The 17,489-nt window shown below is 46.9% G+C and overlaps 1 protein-coding gene across 13 annotated transcripts in view; it reads right to left on the bottom strand.

Moving 5' to 3' along the window:
• Nucleotides 1-17,489, bottom strand: part of Cfap45 (cilia and flagella associated protein 45) — a 41,477-nt gene that overhangs the window by 6,600 nt on the left and 17,388 nt on the right. For 7 of the 13 annotated variants that reach the window (XM_021239555.2, XM_087190956.1, XM_087190957.1 and 4 more), the window contains exons 2-8: nt 15,252-15,377; nt 12,618-12,760; nt 10,431-10,575; nt 9,950-10,120; nt 8,606-8,784; nt 6,478-6,607; nt 1,942-2,088 (exon numbers count right to left, since the gene is read on the bottom strand). In XM_021239555.2, coding sequence (XP_021095214.2) covers nt 1,942-2,088; nt 6,478-6,607; nt 8,606-8,784; nt 9,950-10,120; nt 10,431-10,575; nt 12,618-12,760; nt 15,252-15,293 — 957 coding nt within the window. In that variant the 5' untranslated portion in view covers nt 15,294-15,377. The remainder of the gene's footprint in view (nt 1-1,941; nt 2,089-6,477; nt 6,608-8,605; nt 8,785-9,949; nt 10,121-10,430; nt 10,576-12,617; nt 12,761-15,251; nt 15,378-17,489) is intronic. The other 6 variants (XM_087190960.1, XM_087190962.1, XM_087190963.1 and 3 more) reach the window with 2 other exon arrangements.

Genomic DNA, 17,489 nt, shown 5'->3' with positions numbered 1-17,489 from the left:
CTGAGAGGGGAAGTGATTGCGATGTACAGTCATGTGTCACATCATGTGGTGATCAAGAACAGACTTCATATACAAAGGTGGTCCCCTAAGATTGTGTCATCTAGTGACACTGTACCCACGGGAGTTTAAGTACTGTTACATTCAACAGTGACGAAATCACCTAGTGACACCTTTCTAAGAATGGGTGCCATCATTAAGCCATACGAGATGGACTGCACTTAGACACTTCCAGTGCCCTGTGGACACACCCACGTCTCACCCCTTTGCTAGTCACCAGCCTCTCCCAGCTCCACCTGGCCAGGGTCCTTTCCGTGGGTAAAGATAAGATATATCCCTCCTGACCAAAACCCTACAGTTATTGTTTGTCATTGCACCCTTCCTGTCCTGCTCAAGGTCCAGCACGTCCCTAACAACCACTCTCAGCTGTCCACAATCACTGCACCACCCTTGCTTTTCACCCCGACCACCTCAGACTCTGCTGCAGCCAGCAGACCAGTTCAGCAACTCCCATGCATAATTAGCTCACCGTCTCCACCTTCACCCATTCAGGGAAGGAGCTACTCAGTTCTGTACAGTGGACTAGGTACTCTGCCTAGTCTGATACTAGACACACACTGAAGCATTCAGTATATTTTGAATCAATCCACAGCTACACCACACAACTGTTGTAAAGATTAAATGGGAGTGGGCTGGGGATTTAGCTCAGTGGTGCCGCCGCCTGCCTCACAAGCACAAGGTCCTGAGTTCAATCTCCAGTACAAAAAAAAAAAGAAAAGATTAAATGGGATAACACAAATAAAACAACAGCACAGAGCATATGTACAGTCCCAGTGCTTAATAAATGGTAGCTATAAAAGAATCAGGATATGATATATATGTACCAATTCCCTATAATGAATATATTTATTATGTACTGCAAACATACACTAATAAAAAAGAAGAAAAATAAAATATAAAAAATAATAAAATAAAAACAAATGGTAGTTATATAGACATTACTATGCCGAAAACATCTATGGCCCACATCTTATATTCTTATTCTACGGCCTGCATAGCCCCAGAATCTGGTAAGAAAACTAAAGCCAGTGAGTGAGCTTTGCTGACTTTCATTTCCTGTGATTTGTATTCAGCATAAACCAATATACTGACTATGCCTTTTCAAATGATAACCACACCCTCCCCTCCTGCATTAAGAATCCCTACTGCAGAGGAACAGAGAGAAGTGTGATGTGTTTTCTGTTATCCTGGAACTACAAACTTTTCGGGGGAGACAGAATCAACATAGGAAGAAATAATCACGTGTCTCTTCCTATCTTTACATAAATCCATCTCCATGTGTGCTTAAAAGCCTTCTTTTGCCCTCTATCCCCCACAGACCCCAATCTTTTCATCCCTCAATTTTGCCCTAGAATGAGTCCACACATCTGTGAGCTATATCCATCCATCACAGTCTGCCAACCTTGCATTTTATTCCTACAGGTTCAACAGTGAAGGGAAGGAAAAGGCTATTCTCTGAGTCTGACATCCAATACAGGATGCCTAATGTAGGAGTTTTCATAAGAAATTTATGGAGCAGCTGACTCATGATTACTGGCGAAAGTCAAGCCATGGAGAATCCACCAAAACTTCACTTTCACCAATCATTTTTAATTTTCTTCCCTTCCTGCATATGATCCTCATTCCAACCTCTAAATGAAGGTGTTAATGAGAATAATAACACACTCATCTGGGTGTTCTCTCTACATTACTTTCTGTTAATGAACAAATGGTCTGGCAAAGATGAAGAGAAAAAGAAGCCAAGTGCTTGATCTAGGGACACGCATTTTAGAATGAAGACAGAGCCGCTTCCCATGGCTCCCTTGGCATGCAGGCCTGCCTCCTGAGGTTACAGCCAGGCCATTCCCGGCTGGGTGAGCCCAGCATCATAAACCCAGACCCTACCATCTTCTTCTTGGTGAACTCCATCACCATCTGGTCTGCCAGCTTCTCCTGAGCCAGCAGCTGTGCTTTCTGCCGCTGGTTTTCATCATTGATGTGCTGAATCTCAGCCTGCATCTTCAGCCTTTGCTGGTGTCTCTGTTGCAGGTCCTGCCGGCAGAAGGGGGAGAGCCTCAGAGCAGAAGGAGGTAAGTGAGACCAAAGGCTGCTGGCGTATGGGGTTGGAAATGAAGACATGGCGTACGGGGGTGGAGATGAAGACGGAGGCAGGAGACAAAGGTGCAGCCACAAACCCGCTTCTGTCACCAGCCTTTGTCAGAGGTGCTCTCTCAAGGGTCATCAGGGACGGCTACCAAATGGCCACCTTGCTGTCTTCAGCCAGTTTGATTTTGTGGCAGTCCTGACACTGCTGACCTCTACACACTCAGGAAGTGAAGGCTCTTAAAAAGTTCTGCTCTGTGCCCGTGTCACTCTAAATCCCAGCCTTGTGGCTTTGTTCCTGCTGTTATCCTCCTGCCTTCAATCCTTTAATTTCCTTCTCCTATGTGAACTCAAACTTTTAAAAACATTTTATTTTATTCATTTATTTAAGTACCAGGGCTTGAACCCAAGGGCTTCGCACTAAGCTATCTCCCCAGCCTTTCTGCATTTGGGCGGGGGGGGGGGATACCAATGATCTAACTCAGGACCTTTCACTTGCGAGGCAGGCACTGGAACCACTGAGTTAAATCCCCGCCCATGCTTTTATTATATAAATTTTGAGACAGAGTCTCACTAAGTCACCAGGGTGCCTAGACTAGGCTTGAATTTGCAATTCTTCCTCAGCCTCCCAGAGTACTGAGATTATAGGGATGTGCTACTATGCCTGGATTCAAATTTTCTTTTCTACATTTATTTTTTAAATTGATAAACCCAAAGTTTCAATCTCTACCTAATAGTGATGATTAAAAATAAATATTGCCTTACTTTAGTGCTTTCTATTGAATACTTTCTATTCATTGGGCACTTTGCATAGCCTATCTCTAACACCTAAATATAATCCCAAAACTCTGATAGACAGTTCTTGGGCAGATGAAGAAACACGCCCAGCATGAAGTGACTTGCCCAAGGCCACACAGCTAATAAACCCAGAGCCAGAATTTCAAAACCTGCTTTGTGTAAAGTTCCAACCCACTCTGGGAATCTAACTTTATTGTCCCAACTTTGTTTTCTCCCCACTTCTGAACTCCCCCTGCACCTATGGTGGTGCCAGGCTTCTTGGGAGGTGATCCTGTTCTACTATAGGAAAACAGCAGTAATAAACTGTTGCTAAATGAAGACCAGAATGAGTGACATGTGAGAAAGAAGAGCATAAATGACCTAGACACAGGAAAACATGTGTCTCCGAGCTATGGAGAAAAGAGTACCAGCAGGACCCTGAGTGACAAGATCCTTTATGAGAAAGGAATCCCTGCCTTTTCCAGCTGAACCCCCCAAATCTCCCACTGATCAGACCACCTCTGAGCCCAGCGCCCTTCTCAGGTTAGTGCAAAGGGGAGTTACAATCTTACGCAGCTGGCTCCCATCACCTCTGATGGATTTCAGACTGCCCACCTCCTACAGTCTCTAGCTCCCTCTATTTCTTCAAAGACCAAATCCTTCCCAGGCCTTCCAGGTCCTCGGCCCTGGTTTACCCACGCAAGTCAACCCTGCTTGTGTGTCCTTCTCTTGGGCTGCCTTTCTGCCAACCTGGCTCACTCCCCAGCTCAGGCCCCTCCTCCAGGCAACCTTCTGAGCCTCCCCTGGGTCCGTGCAGTGCATGAGTGACAGCCATGAGCATTCCTTCACTCTCACCCTGCTGCCGGTCTGTCCACTTTTCCAATCTGCCCCCAACTCTCGTGCTCCTCTTTTCCTTCTCCTTTCTTCCTTTGCTTTCCGGTTTTTCTCCCCAGTTTCAGCCATGCCATTGCTGCTCCAGGCATTATTTAACCTCATTGACCCTCAAAGCTAAAGAAGCTGCTGCCCTCTGATCCAGGATATATAGATAATCATGGGTTTATTTGCCTTCTTCTTTAGTTATTTACTCTTGGGTTTGTTGTTTTTGTTAGCTCATTTCATTTCCAAGAAACCAAGGTCTTTCCCTGTTTCTCATCTTTGAAACCCTCAGAGCAACCCAGATAAACTCTTCACTCTTCTTGCTAATAAGGCAGGAAAGGCTGCCTCTGCACCCTGAGATGACAGGCCAGCTCTAAAGCAGGGCAGGCATGGAATTTCCTACCTAAAGTTCCCACTACCTCCTGGAGACTCAGGGAGAGACATCCACAGAGCAATGGCCCAACCTCGGAGTAATGGTATTGACTCACTGACTCTTGGCAATTCCCATTGATTCCCCCTCCCCACAATCTGGATGGATTTTCCAGTCTTTTTTTCTCACCCCCCTTCGCTGCATGTTTGCCCCATACAACTCCCTCCTGGCCTTTCTCACCCTCTCTCCTGACTCTTGGTCCTCTTCTCAAGCACTTCACAAGCCTAAATGTCCTCCTTCCTCCCTCAACGACCCAGTGACCTTCACCCCACCTCTCATGCTGATGCCCACACTGCAGGTGTGCCGATAACCTGCAGAGTTCCAAGTCTGCCCACCTGTGAGACCCTTCTCAGCCCCGAGTTGATTATCACCATCAATCCACAGCCTGATGACAACTCAATCTCATCCATAAACTGGGGGGGGGGGGAGTGTAAAAATAAAAATGAAGGAATATATGTTCCACAAGTTAAACAGTGCCATGAGGAAAATATCAGACAAATTACAGTATGGAATATCCTTTAAGGCACCTGGCCTGGATGCCTCCAAATATCGGTGTAATAAAAATAAATGAATGGGACTGTGTGGACAGAGGATGGTTAATGGCACAGTGGTACAACTGGATAGGAGAAATAACTTCCAATGTTCTGTAGCACCATGGGAGGACTACAGCTGACAGCAGCTCATTCTATATTTCAAAAGAGCTAGAAGAGGAGATTCTGAGTGTTCCCAAAGAAATGGTAAATGCTGCAGGTGATAGATATGCTGATTACCCTGATCTGACCGCTGCACATTGTATACTGAACTATCACACTGTATGCCATAAATATGTACAATTACCATGTCAACTAAACAAAATATATTTTTAAAAAATAGATCAATCGGTTTCGCCGCCTGCTGAGCAAACACAAGGACCTGAGTTCAATCCCCGGTACCCAAAAAAAAAGTTTAAAAAATTGAAAAAATAAATAAATAAATTGATGACTGAGAAACTCCTTTAGATCAAAACAGACTAAAGTGACTTAACCAAATGCAATGTAAACTTTGACTGGAGCCTGGCTTGGAAAAAAAATCTGTAAGTACATTTTTGGGATAACTATAATATGGATTAAGCATTTGGTGATAGTATGGAATCACTGAATTAGAGTTTCTGATGGGCAAGTGACAATGGTACTACTGATATCTAAGACTGCCATTGTTCTTCAGGCTGACACATTTCAGTGGCAAAGTGTCAAGATATCTGCAATTTAAAATTGATAAACAGGCCCAGGGATTTAGCTCAGTGGCTCCACACCTGCCTGGCAAGCACAAGGTCCTGAGTTCAATCCCTGATAATGAAAAAATAAAATAAAATAGATTAACAATAGATTATATATATATATATATATATATATATATATATGAAAACAAGCAACTAAAGCAAATTGTTGATACTTATTAAATCTAAGTCAAGAATTTATAGGTAGGGCCAGGGATTTAGCTCAGTGGTTTCGTGCAAGCGCAAGGACCCGAGTTCGATCCCTGGTACCAAAAAAAAAAAAAAAGAATTTATAGGTAGGATACAATTTTTTCAACTTTTCTGGGCATGTAAAATTTTCAAAATAAAAAAATGGAGGGGAAAAAAAAGAACAGATGTTCCAAATGCCTATCGTGTCCCTCTGTGCCTCAATACATTGCAACAGAGCAAATCAGGCAAGTAGAAAAGGATTTGTGAGTCTCCTTATCTTGGGCAAGTATGTCGTCAGACTTTGCTTTTTGCAGTGGCTATGTCTACTACTTTTATTTAGGTTCCCAGAAAGGACAGGGTTGGCTTCACCACACAATTCATGACAATGGGATGCTATGCACTTTAGATGAAGTAACAGCAGGGAGCCCGGAACTAAGGCATGGCCAGTGTTCATCTACAAAGCGTGTTATGTCTTTAGGGGATGGACACAGACTATAAAGTGTGCCCGTGTTTACTTGTGCAAAGCATGCAGCCTTGGACTTGCTTTATGTGTCTATTCACACTGAGATGTCAGTCTCAGACCCCAGGTCCCAGGGAGGCAGGAACAATATCTACCCAAATCATTGTTCATCTCCCAGCATGACGCCATGGCCAAATAAATATTTAACACGGCAATAAAAAGTAGATGGTGATGATGTTGTGAAATGAGCATGTGCCTGACAGAACCAGTCCACACCCTGAAACCCCAAAGTCTTGGAGGGCTTTGTTGCTGTTGCTGGTGAAACCCAGCGTGGCCTGTCCACACTGTTACCCGCAGATCCTCCTCGTGGAGCTGCTCCATGTACTCCAGCATCTGCTCCTTCTCCTGATCCCGCTGCTCCGCAAGCAGTGAGCGCTCCTCCTGGTTCTTTTCCATCTGCTCCACAATGTGCTGCCTTCCTCTGGGAGGGAGCAGTGACACAGTGTTACAGATACCAAGGATCCAAGTCCCTCTGCTCCAACCTCCATCTAAGACGGGAGGTTGCACAGGGACAATCTGGCAAGAGCTCTTTTATACATTCAAAATGGGGCCATAATTTTTGTGTCTCGCTGTCAGACAGCTCCGAACCACCAGTGGTAGGTACATGCATGACTGTGCCATCGGGCAACATAGGACAGTCCCATGGGGTGGAATGAGTTTCTTAAATCCTACCTCTTTCCAAGTCTTCTCTGAGAATGGGAACCAGCTTCATGAAGTTTCACAGAATTACAAAGCCCAGGACTTCTAATACCTCCTGTGCTTCTGTTATAACCTGCGTCTGCCTCCTCTGATAACTGTTTTTTTGATGTTTGGAGTTTTTTTTCCCACAAAATTATTAAAAGCTTTATTTACAGTTGGAATCATTCAACAAGAAAACAAAAGCCAATGAACCTGAAAAGGAATTAAGGTACTGTCTAGAACTTGCTCAGAACCTCCAACACCTCATTGACAACTGTTTTTCTTATATCTTCACCTACATTTAAGACTGCCTGCTGCTGGGCAGCTGAGCTGAGACTGAGGAAGTCTCTCAGTCAGGTGATCCCCAGCCAGAGGAAAGACCCAGGAGACTGGGTCTACAGTGTCACCAGTAACGCCCTGTGTGTGCCTGTGATGTCAGTAAATTTGGGAGCATCTAGACCCTGTGACATCAGTAAAGGCTGGAAGAATGAAAGAAGACAAGATTTGGAAGGACTCAAGGAGAAGGAGAGCAGGTTTCTCTTTCAGAGGGAGGATTTAACGGGCTTCCTACTCCAGGTGAAATGAACGTGGAAGCAGGCTTGAGCTCAACAGGGCCAGGTCAAGTCATTAGAACTGCCTGATAAAACAGAGATATTTCCCACATTGGAGCAGCTCATGCAGAAGGTGCACAGCCACTTAGCCACGAAATAAACTTTGGCTTGGAGCCTTCTGCAGCCTACTGGCCACCTACTAGAACCACAGAGATGCACAGTTCAATGTAACCAAATATAGCCGGGGATTAAGCTCAGTGGTTCTACCACCTGCCTCGAAAGTGCAAGGACCCGAGTTCGATCCCCAGTACTGAAAAAAAAACAAAGTAACCAAATACAGCTGGGGAGATACAACTGCCAATCAGAGTGTAGTACAAGGACTGCTCCTACAGGTAATTCATATATCTAGGTAATTCATAAACTGTGTGGAGGGCTGGGGATTTAGCTCATTGTTTTCTCTGCCTGCTGTGCAAGCACAAGGACCTGAGTTCGATCCCCAGTACCAAAAAAACAAACAAACAAACATAAACTGTGTGGCTGGTGTTTTAACTCTAGGACACTATGGTTCCATAATTTACCTGCTCTGGGACTTGTCTGGTTCTGCAAAATGAAGGGAGAGGGACTGAATTTATTCACTCTAATGTTAATTGAACACCCACTACAGGACAAACACTCTGCTAGGTCCTGGAGTTTCAGAAAGGAATGACACGCCCCTGCCCTTAATGAACTCCAAGCCTAAAGAAGGTCAAGAAGGAACCACATGCCAAGAAGAGGTGCATGAGAGTGACAGGGGACAGAAGAGGAAACTCCTGAGCCTGCCTGAAGCGAGGGATCCTTCTCAGAGGAGGTGACAGCAAAGCCACATACTATAGGAAGGGAAAACATTTTCCCAGAGGAAAAGGAAGGAGAACGGTATTCCAAAGAGAGGGAATCTGTGACAAGCACTAGCATGCTGAGGAAATGGGGAAGTGTAGAGTGGGTGGCAGAAAGTGGTGAGAAATGAGACTGAACTGAGGCCAGATTGGGAAGCACTTGTTACGATTGTGAAAATGAGCTTTAAAGTTCTGTGACTCTCCGTACCCTTCGTGGGGGACAATAGATAGTGACAATGCCCAAGTCTCATCTGGTCCCTCTTTGCTAGGGTACATGGACCCAAAGGCACTCAGAAATGACTTAAACCACATCTTTACCGTATTCTTTCCTCCCTCCTCTTCCTCTCCAGCTCTTCCTGCCTTTGAATGGATTTCTGCCGCTCCACTTCCATCATCTGATCCAACCACTTCTCCTCTGCATCCAGCTCTTTTTGTATCTGCTGCTTCTCCAGGATTTGGGCATCCCGGATGGCATGGCACTTGGCATTGAGGATAATCTAGGGAGTGGGGAAGAAACTGTGGCACTCGGCCTGGGGGTAAGGATAGAGAAGGACACACTGTGGGTGTGCGGAAGTTTGTGGGAGAGGAACGGGAACAAATACCTCTGTGTGTGCTGGAAATGTGTGCGGCTGCTCACAAGTCCAGAGCAGCAAAATCATTCAATAATTTTCCCTCTTCCTTAATATAGTTCTGCTCAAACATCTACTGGGCTCCTACTATACAATAGGGTCTGTGCAAAGTGAGACCCAGACTAGCATGTTTTGGGGTTATATAGTACTTGCAGGGTGATGGATTACCCTTTTGAATATGATGAAAGTTATGAGCCCTCTCCTCTTCTTCATAAAATTCACCTACATAAATACACACAGAATCTCCACTTAGCTTCCAAGGTCCCACGTAGGAACCCCTGAACCCCAAGTTAAGCTCAGGGGAGCTAAGACACCCTAGCAGAGGCCACACCACTGATTTATGTGCTGGAAGAGGCCAATGTGACACAAAAAGGGATGAAACCATGCATGGCCCCATCAATAAAACCAAGACATAAAAGCTCTGGGAAAGAAAAGGAGGTGTAAGCAGGGAAGATTTACCTAAGAGATCAAAATCAGAGATGAAGGGACTGAGGAGTCAGCATGTTTCACTTGGTCAGAAGCGAACCACAGGCAAATGAATTACAAAACAGAATTTCAAATGAGTGCCTGGTCTTCACGCTGTCTGCTAAAAGAAGCACTCTGAGCTGAAGTCAAAACAAATCCTATTGCCCGTGCCATCATCGGTGACCAGAACTGAATTAGCAGGAGAAAAATAAGAACAATATCCTTATACTTGTTTATCAGTCACAGTTCTCAAGGCTCTCCCAGATTTTAGCTTATTTAACCCTGCCAACAGTGCTGCGACAAAGGGTCACCTCTTTCAGTTTACAAATGAAGTAAGGCTCAGGGAGGGCAAGTGACTTGCCCAGGGTCACACAGCAAGCAGTGGCAAAGCCAGTCCTCTCTGATCGTAGCAATAAGGGTGGCAGGTCCAGCTCTCCCCGTGCCCCACCTACCTAGTCACCCCTCTCCCTCCCCCACCAGTCCCTCACCTGGCCCAGGGCACGACTATGAGGAGGGAAGGGGCGTGGCACCAAGTCCTCAGAAGGAGGGGACGGAGGAAGAGGCCCACCTTGTTTATGTCCTTGAGCTCCTCTTCCTGCTCCATGCGCAGCTTGCTGGCTCTCTGCAGGAGCTCCTGGGCCCGCTCCTTGGCCTCCTCCTCCAGGTCACTGAGCTTCTTATTGTTCTTCCTCGCCATTTCCTTCTGTTTCATGATCTTCTTGCGTGTGGTCACCGCATCCTAAGGGAAACCAGATGGGGTCGAGGGGTCTGGACCCAGGCACTCAGGTGACCCACAATGATTCAGCCTTAGCCCAGGAGGTTTCTCAGCCTGGCCTCATCCTCACCCTCCCTTTGGCCCATGAAGCCCCCCACCTCAGGCCTTCCTCTCCAGTTTTCACTCTGCAACATTTCTTCTCTACCTACACATTCATGCCTTGCTTCAGAATCCCCTCACGAGAGGGAGTGCCCACTGTCTCAAGAAGCAGACCGCTCCCTGAGCTTCTACTCTGCCACCCATCTGCAGCGCCGGGGTTGGGGAGGGTAGCTACCACAGTGGCTTCCTTCTCCTTCTTGGAGGCCTGCTCCCTGGCCTCCAACTCTTTTCTGGTCAGAACGTGGGAAGCCCTTTTGATCCGCTCAAACTCCTCCGAGCTGATGATTAGGGAGTCCCCGGAGGGGTCCTCTGTGGGAACACTGACACAGGAATAAACCGAGTTAGAGGGGAGAAGGGGGGAATCCTGGGCGCCTTGCTGGGGTTCCCCACACCATGCCAACCCTCCTGTGTGGACTCAGCCAGGAAGGAGAGGGCTGCAACTGCATGGCGGTGGGGGTGCTGAGTGAAAATCAAGTAATACTGCAGGTTGGAAAGACATTTTAGTTGGGGGTGGTAGCACAGGCCTATAATCCCACCACTCTGGGAAGCTGAAGCAAGAGGATCACAAGTCAAGCCCAGCTGGGCCAGTGTAGTGACTTAGGGGAGACCCTGTCTCAAAAAATTAAAAAAGGATGGGGAATGTAGCTCAGCAAGAAAGCCTGGCTTCAATCCCCTTACTGCAAAAAAAACGGGGATGGGGGGCTGGGTAAATTCTTGTTCTCTAAAGTCCAGCCCATATGCTACCTTCTCTGGGCAGCTCTCCATGACCCTCCTCTGTGTTCCTGGTGGCCACCCTGCCACCAGGCCCCACCGACCACCTCCTCCCCTGACCCCATCATGGCAGACGGTGCCCGCATCAAGACGGATGGTGCAGGCTCTGCTTCCTTTACGAGCTCCTTCAGGGTACAGACTCTGTCTAACTATACAGCTGCAGTCTCTGGCACAGCACTGAGTGAGCCCTTTAAGCAAATTTGTTGAATCAAACTTTAAAAATAGATTATTCCTGGTGACATTAAAAAAAAAAAGACAAGAGGATGCCAGACAAGGTTGAAATGGATGCTAGTGAGAAATCTAAACATCCCTGTCTGTCCAGCTAGAGAGAAGCTTTGAACCCTAAATACTAATTAAAATCTCTGATCAACAATTGCTGGAGACACGTCTGTAGACCTCTCCTGGTAGCTGCCCAACGCATTCAACAAATCTATAGGTAATTATAATGATTACAAACAAATGACACTCATTAAAGATGGGGGAGGGAGCAGTCAGGGGGTGGGAATAAAGCTGCTTCTGGGTGAGGCAGTTTAACAAGTGCATAGCAATAAGACGCAGATGGTCTGAGACAGGAAGTGAAACCTCACCTAATAAAACTAGTGTGATGGGGGAGGGGTTGTCCATAGGTAGACAGAACCAGTGAGTGGACTTGGGCCTCAGACAGGATAACTGTGGTTTATGAGGTGGTATGGCACAAAACAGCCTAGAATTTGTAGTGACCTGAAGAGATCTGAATCTAAGACCCTCGGTCTGAAAAACAACCAGCTCTTGGGTCCAAAGCATCTACAGAAGAAGCCTACTCCAAGAAGGAGCCATTCTCAGCCCCCAAGCCTGGCTCCATGGCTGCTGACCACATCTGGCCTGACTGAGCTCAACAGGAAGCTACAGCCAAGGCCAGCTCCTGCACTATGTACCAGCCAACCTCCCCAGCTGATGCCCAGGCAGCATTATCTGGGGATCTGCATTTTTAGCTGATGGAGCAAGAGTGGGAAGAACTGTTACAGAGAGGGGAGCACTAACGTAAGAGTAAACTTCCAAGCGGTGTGGGATGCCTTATACTTTGCTGAGCTTGGCCTCAAGCCCTCTGGGGTCCATGCAATCAGGAAACAAGGCTGAGCTAGTTTTGAAGGGACCCGGGAGCCTCTGTGAATTTCCTCTCATAGCCTCAGAGTGTAAGGCCAATTAGGCACTGGGTCAGTTTCCCTTTGCTTGGGATTCTTGATGCAGCCGAAAGGAAGTGACTCATCTAGATTGCTTCCCTTCACCAACTGCACTAATAGGAGCTTGGCCAGGACCCACTGAGGACTCCCCTCTGTCAGTCCCTCAGATCCCACAGACAGCCAGAAGATGGGGAGAAGAAAGAAGCCGGAAGTGAAGGACAATGGCAATAACACAGACAAAGGGAGAAGTGAGAGAGCCCAGGGTGCACAAGAAAGAACCATGAGACAAAAAGGGGGGACTGACTAGGAAAGAAACAGCAACTGGGCCAACAGAATGAAAGCAAACAAGCGTCCCCAGCTTCCCACAAAGGCCCTCAGAGGAAGTGCAGGCCAAGTGAAGGAGGCCTGGGCCTGCAACCCTGCAGACTCACATGAGTTCTCGAACCATGTCCCTGGTGATGAGCTGGATGGTCTCTGGCTTGTGGTCCGGGCCCAGGGCAGTGAGAGTTTTCCGGATGGTCTGCTTATGTCGCAGCAGCACAATGGGGCTGTCGCTCTGGCCCTGGGCTGGGGGCTATGAGGTAGAAAGGATAGCTTAAAGTCCAGTCACCCAGTTCTTGCTGGCCAGTCTTAACTTCAGGTGTACCCTCCCCTCCCTGGGCTTGCAGCCCACCCAGCAAAGGGAAAGCTGGCAGAGCCCAGAGTGTGGAGGACCGCGAGCAGCCAGTGCTGGGAAGCCACTGGACCTCTCAGTTGGAACATAGTGGAGGTGCTCTGTCCTGACCCGCTCTTTTAAGGACAAGGCCTCTTATTCTCCTGCAGGTATTCTTCGCAGCATGGCACAGACAGTTGGAGGAGAGGGGACAGGAGGAGAGGAGACAGGAGGGTGCCAGTGTGTGTCTCTCTCTACATTAAAAATTATCAGGAGTGAAAAGTAGACCTTAGGTTTCAGGTCCTCATCTCTCCATGAAGGCTTTGCCTTTCTCAAAGAAGGAATAATTATCTCCCTTGGACCACATTGTGGGTTTGAAGCAATACAATTTGTTAATATAATCTATATTTTGGTTTTTAATCCTTACCAATGATAAATTTTAAAAGCCATATTGAGGGAGTTAGACACAGCTAAATGACTTCCAGGTTATCTGTCCTTAAAAGGTGGTGAGAAGTGGGCTGGGTGGGGATGTAGCTCAGTGGCACTGTGCCTGCCTCAAAGGCACAAGGTCCTGAGTTTGATCCCTGACACCAGGAAAAAAAAAAATTGAGCAAAAGGTGGTGAGGAGTTAGTGAGTTAGAATTCAGCACGATGAATACATATTACATGTGTGATTTTTTTTTTTTTTAATTTTCTGGTCATGCAGAATTTAGATAATAAGAAATGCAATCACTTATTTCAGAGTCTGTCTGAACACAGGACAGACTTCCTGCGTCCTTGCAACCCCTGGGACTCTGGCTGGAGGCAGGGGTGTGGCCTTGCCTACCTGAGGCCTTCCCTTGGCCCTCTGTCCTCTGAGTGCTGCTGCCACCTGCTGCCCATCTCCACCTCCAGGCAGGCACCACTCCGGCACGCCACAGGCCACTTCTGCCCCCTACTGCCTGCTGAAGAACTTCCAGACTCACCCACACAGGAAGCCAAAGAAAACTGGATGGAATACCATTTTCCTGATGCCCTTTCGTCAGTCTCCTGGCACACTCCTGGATTTCCAAACCTCTTCGAGCTGACTAGAAAACTCCAAGTGGGCCCCCTACCCAAAAAACTGTCTGTAAAATGCAATTGCATTCATTTGATTTTCCCCTTCTCACTAGGAAAACTGCAGCAGAATGGGAATCTTTAAAAGATGCCTGCCTTTGGGCCGGGGATTTAGCCCAGTGGTTCCATCGCCTGCCTCGCAAGCGCAAGGACCCAAGTTCGATCCCAGTACCAAAAAAAAAAAAAAAAGATGACTGCCTTCAACCCCCTGGAAGATCCTCTTCCACTCACAATGAGGAGTGACAAGCAGGGACAGAATGAGTTATCTGCTCCCCAACCTACCTGCTGCCAGGGGTACTGCGATCTTTCTTCCCCTCTCTTCTCTTCCTCACTCTCTCACTGCCTTGCTCTCCATGTCTCGTTCTCTTCTCCTACCTCTTTCTCTTCTTTCTCACCTCCTGAACTTCATGTGTACCCAAAGTTCTCAAAGCAACTCTTGGGTTCTCCTTTTCCTGACTAAAGAAGTTGTCTATATATCCATCAACAGATGAACAGATAAAGAAAATAGGGGATTTCTACACAGAGGAGTACTACTCTGCTATACGAATAAACTTCAGCCATTTGTAGAAAAATGGACACACTCTGAGATCATAAGTTTAAGTGAAATAAATCGAATATACATGCTTAAAGAGTACAAGATTTCTCTGATATGAGAAACCCTAAGAATAAATTGAAGAGCAAAATAAAAGATAGATAATAGGATAAATTTTTATAAATGGAAAGAGCACCAAGAGATGGAGGGAGGGAGAAGGGAGGAAAGGGAGAAGGACAGAAAAAGAATTAAGATGTGTTATGTACATTTATCAACTCCCCACAAGGACTGTAATCATTGACTAAAAAAACAATTTTAAAAGGAGTGTTAGCCTCTTAGTCCGAATGAGACCTGCAAACAAAGGCCGGCTTGTTTCCCAAACCTAAGTCATTGTTTCAGTTGAGCTAGTGGGACAGGAGGTCATCTGCACCGTGTGTGATGCTCTTCTCTCGAGGTGGCTGTGTCTGGCAGCTGGGCCTGCTGGACCTCAGATGCTTTCATCCCTGGCTTTCCCTGAGCACATGTCCAGCTCTGTGCAGCTGGACCTCCCTTCAACATCACACCAGAGTTTAAATGCTGTGAAGACTGAGGACTTCAGAGGAATAGGAAGCCAGACGCCCTGTTCACCCTGGCCAGAGGCCTCAGAATTCCCCCTTTATCTCCATCTGAGCCTTGACCTACAAGAGTGAGCATAGTGACTTGGCCAGTACAAGCTTTGTCTTGATTTACAATGGTCTGGACTCTGCCTCAGGCGAGAAGTACTTGGAGGGGCTTGCTAAAGGTTACCTTGACACCTCCAAAGAGGCTCTCATCTACCTCAGAGTTCATGGCTTTGGTCCGATATCGAGTTCTATTTCGTGATCTATTGGAAGCAGTAGAAGAGGTGCTCAGGATACCTTTTGCGCTTAGGGGCTGCAAGAAGAAGCAGAAAATCATTATCACTACAGAGGTCATCAATATGGAGTGGTACCCAGATCCCAGGCAGCAAACACTTCTTCAGCCCGTGCTGGGGCCAGGCAGGTAGGCATGTGGGAAAGCCACTTCGGGAAAGACCTGTGTAAGCCCTGAAACACAGGGACAAAAAGCAACAAGTGGACAGTATCCCTATAGAAACAGGAGAGTCCCTTGGAGGGGTGAAGCGTATAAACCCTGCAAAAAGAAGCATTTCTGTAGTCCTAGAAGCTGAGGAAGGCCAAGCTGGTCATGCAGTATGGAAGGAAGAATAAAGGAAATGGGAATGGCAGGGGGAGGCACAACACTTCACCTCCCCAGGAATGTATACTGTCCTCCTTGGCACCTCTCAGCCCGAGCTCCAGGACCCCTTCACAAATGACATACTCCTTCAGGTCTTGCAGTCTAACTAACAAAGTCGTAGTGGGGACCAGAGGATAGGAAGGATGTAGAAGCACCTTGCCCACTGTGCAGCATGTAGGTGAGACTTAATAAACTGTAGCCTCTGAATGATTACCAGCTACAATCAGGCACACAATTAATAAGTTCCTAAAATCCACTATGTAGCTCTTTTCCTCACAGCACTCCTTTAGTGTATATTAGTCATTTAACCCCCAGAAACTGTTAATGTTTGGCAAATTCCTCCATCTAATTGTTATAGGTGGTGGGGCTCATCTTCAATAACAGAAGCTGAAAATATCAGGTCTTGCCTTCCCACTTGGGCAAGGGACCCAAACTGAGCCAATATAATCACTGCAACCTGACAGTGACTAGAGAACTAGTGCTACAAGAAGCAGAACAAGGAAAACCTTCGGGTCCTAGCCAGCATCTGCGGCAACAGTGATGCATGAGGTAACCATGCATCTGAAGCTGGCAAGGTTGAGGGACAACCATGCATCAAAGAGCCTGACCAAATCCATTCTTGGCTTTGACTTTGGTCTTGTTTCCAGTGCAGAGCCTCCCTTTGTTCATATGTCCCAAGCCTAGTTGGTGTAAAATCTGTGAGCTTTCAAAAATCCTCTCAATCCATTCCCTTCTATGTGAACTCAAGTCTGGTTCTGTTGTTTATTACCAAGAACCCAAGTAATACTACCTCCATTCCCAAAGGTCAGTCCAACTTCAGCTTAGCCCCAAGGATAAAAAAGTCTATGGCTAGGGAGCAGTTTCTGCAAAGACTTTTGGACAACGCCAGGCTTAATGTAAAGCTGATTCAAACCTCACTTTACAGGAGCTCATGCCACCCCTCCCCAGGTCTGTAAGCTGAGCTACCTTGGGGGAACGGGCTGGGCACATTGGGTCCCTCAGTGCCTGGGAATCAGCAGCCATCAAGCGCACAGGGTAAACAGAAATGGACTGTGCATTCCAGGTCACTAAACGCTGGACAGTGTCTTGAAAGCTCTCCGATCTGCCATTACCAACCAGACCTCTGCAGCACCTGTTCCACCTGTATCAGGTTTTCACACTAAATTGGACAATTATTCTCCGGCTGGCTGTGTTCTCAACAATAAGCACTGCTGTGCGTCCCTCTCCCTCGCTGCCCAACATAGCCAGCAAAAGGCTTACAACAGGGAGCCTCCCTTTACATCCTCCGTCAGCCCCAGTACAGCAAAGCAGAAAAGCTTGGATTTATTAAAAGGTAAATATAGCAGCTCTGAGGATGCCTAATAACAGCCTCTGAAGGGTTATTATGTGATGGGTGGTGAGCAACTGCTCCCCATTCCACCAAAAATAGAAAAAGAGGAAATGAACAGAAACTGCAGTAGGTGGCATTGAGGCTAAGCATTGGGAACAACCAGAAAAGGTGGGAGGCTTTGGAGCATGACGGATGGTGTGCATTCTATGTGTAACTAAAAAAAAAAAAAGACTCAGTGCCCAGCACATAGTAGGAACCCAACAGGCATGTGATGAAGAGCAACGAAGGAGACTGAGCAAGATGACCTCTCAAGGACAACAGTCTAGACTGAGGGGACACAGCAGCCCAACTCCAAGTCACTCCACTATTCCACATTTTCCAGCGCATGTATGTGGTCTGCAATGTGGATAATAAGCACGGTAAAGGGCTTTGGAGTACAG

This window comes from Heterocephalus glaber, unplaced genomic scaffold (genome assembly GCF_053883595.1).
Source record: "Heterocephalus glaber isolate CG9 unplaced genomic scaffold, H.glaber_assembly_v1.0 deba00001561, whole genome shotgun sequence".
Lineage (NCBI taxonomy): Eukaryota > Metazoa > Chordata > Mammalia > Rodentia > Bathyergidae > Heterocephalus > Heterocephalus glaber.
Note: the sequence above shows the minus strand (reverse complement) of the source record. Positions and strands in the feature narration are given on the sequence as shown.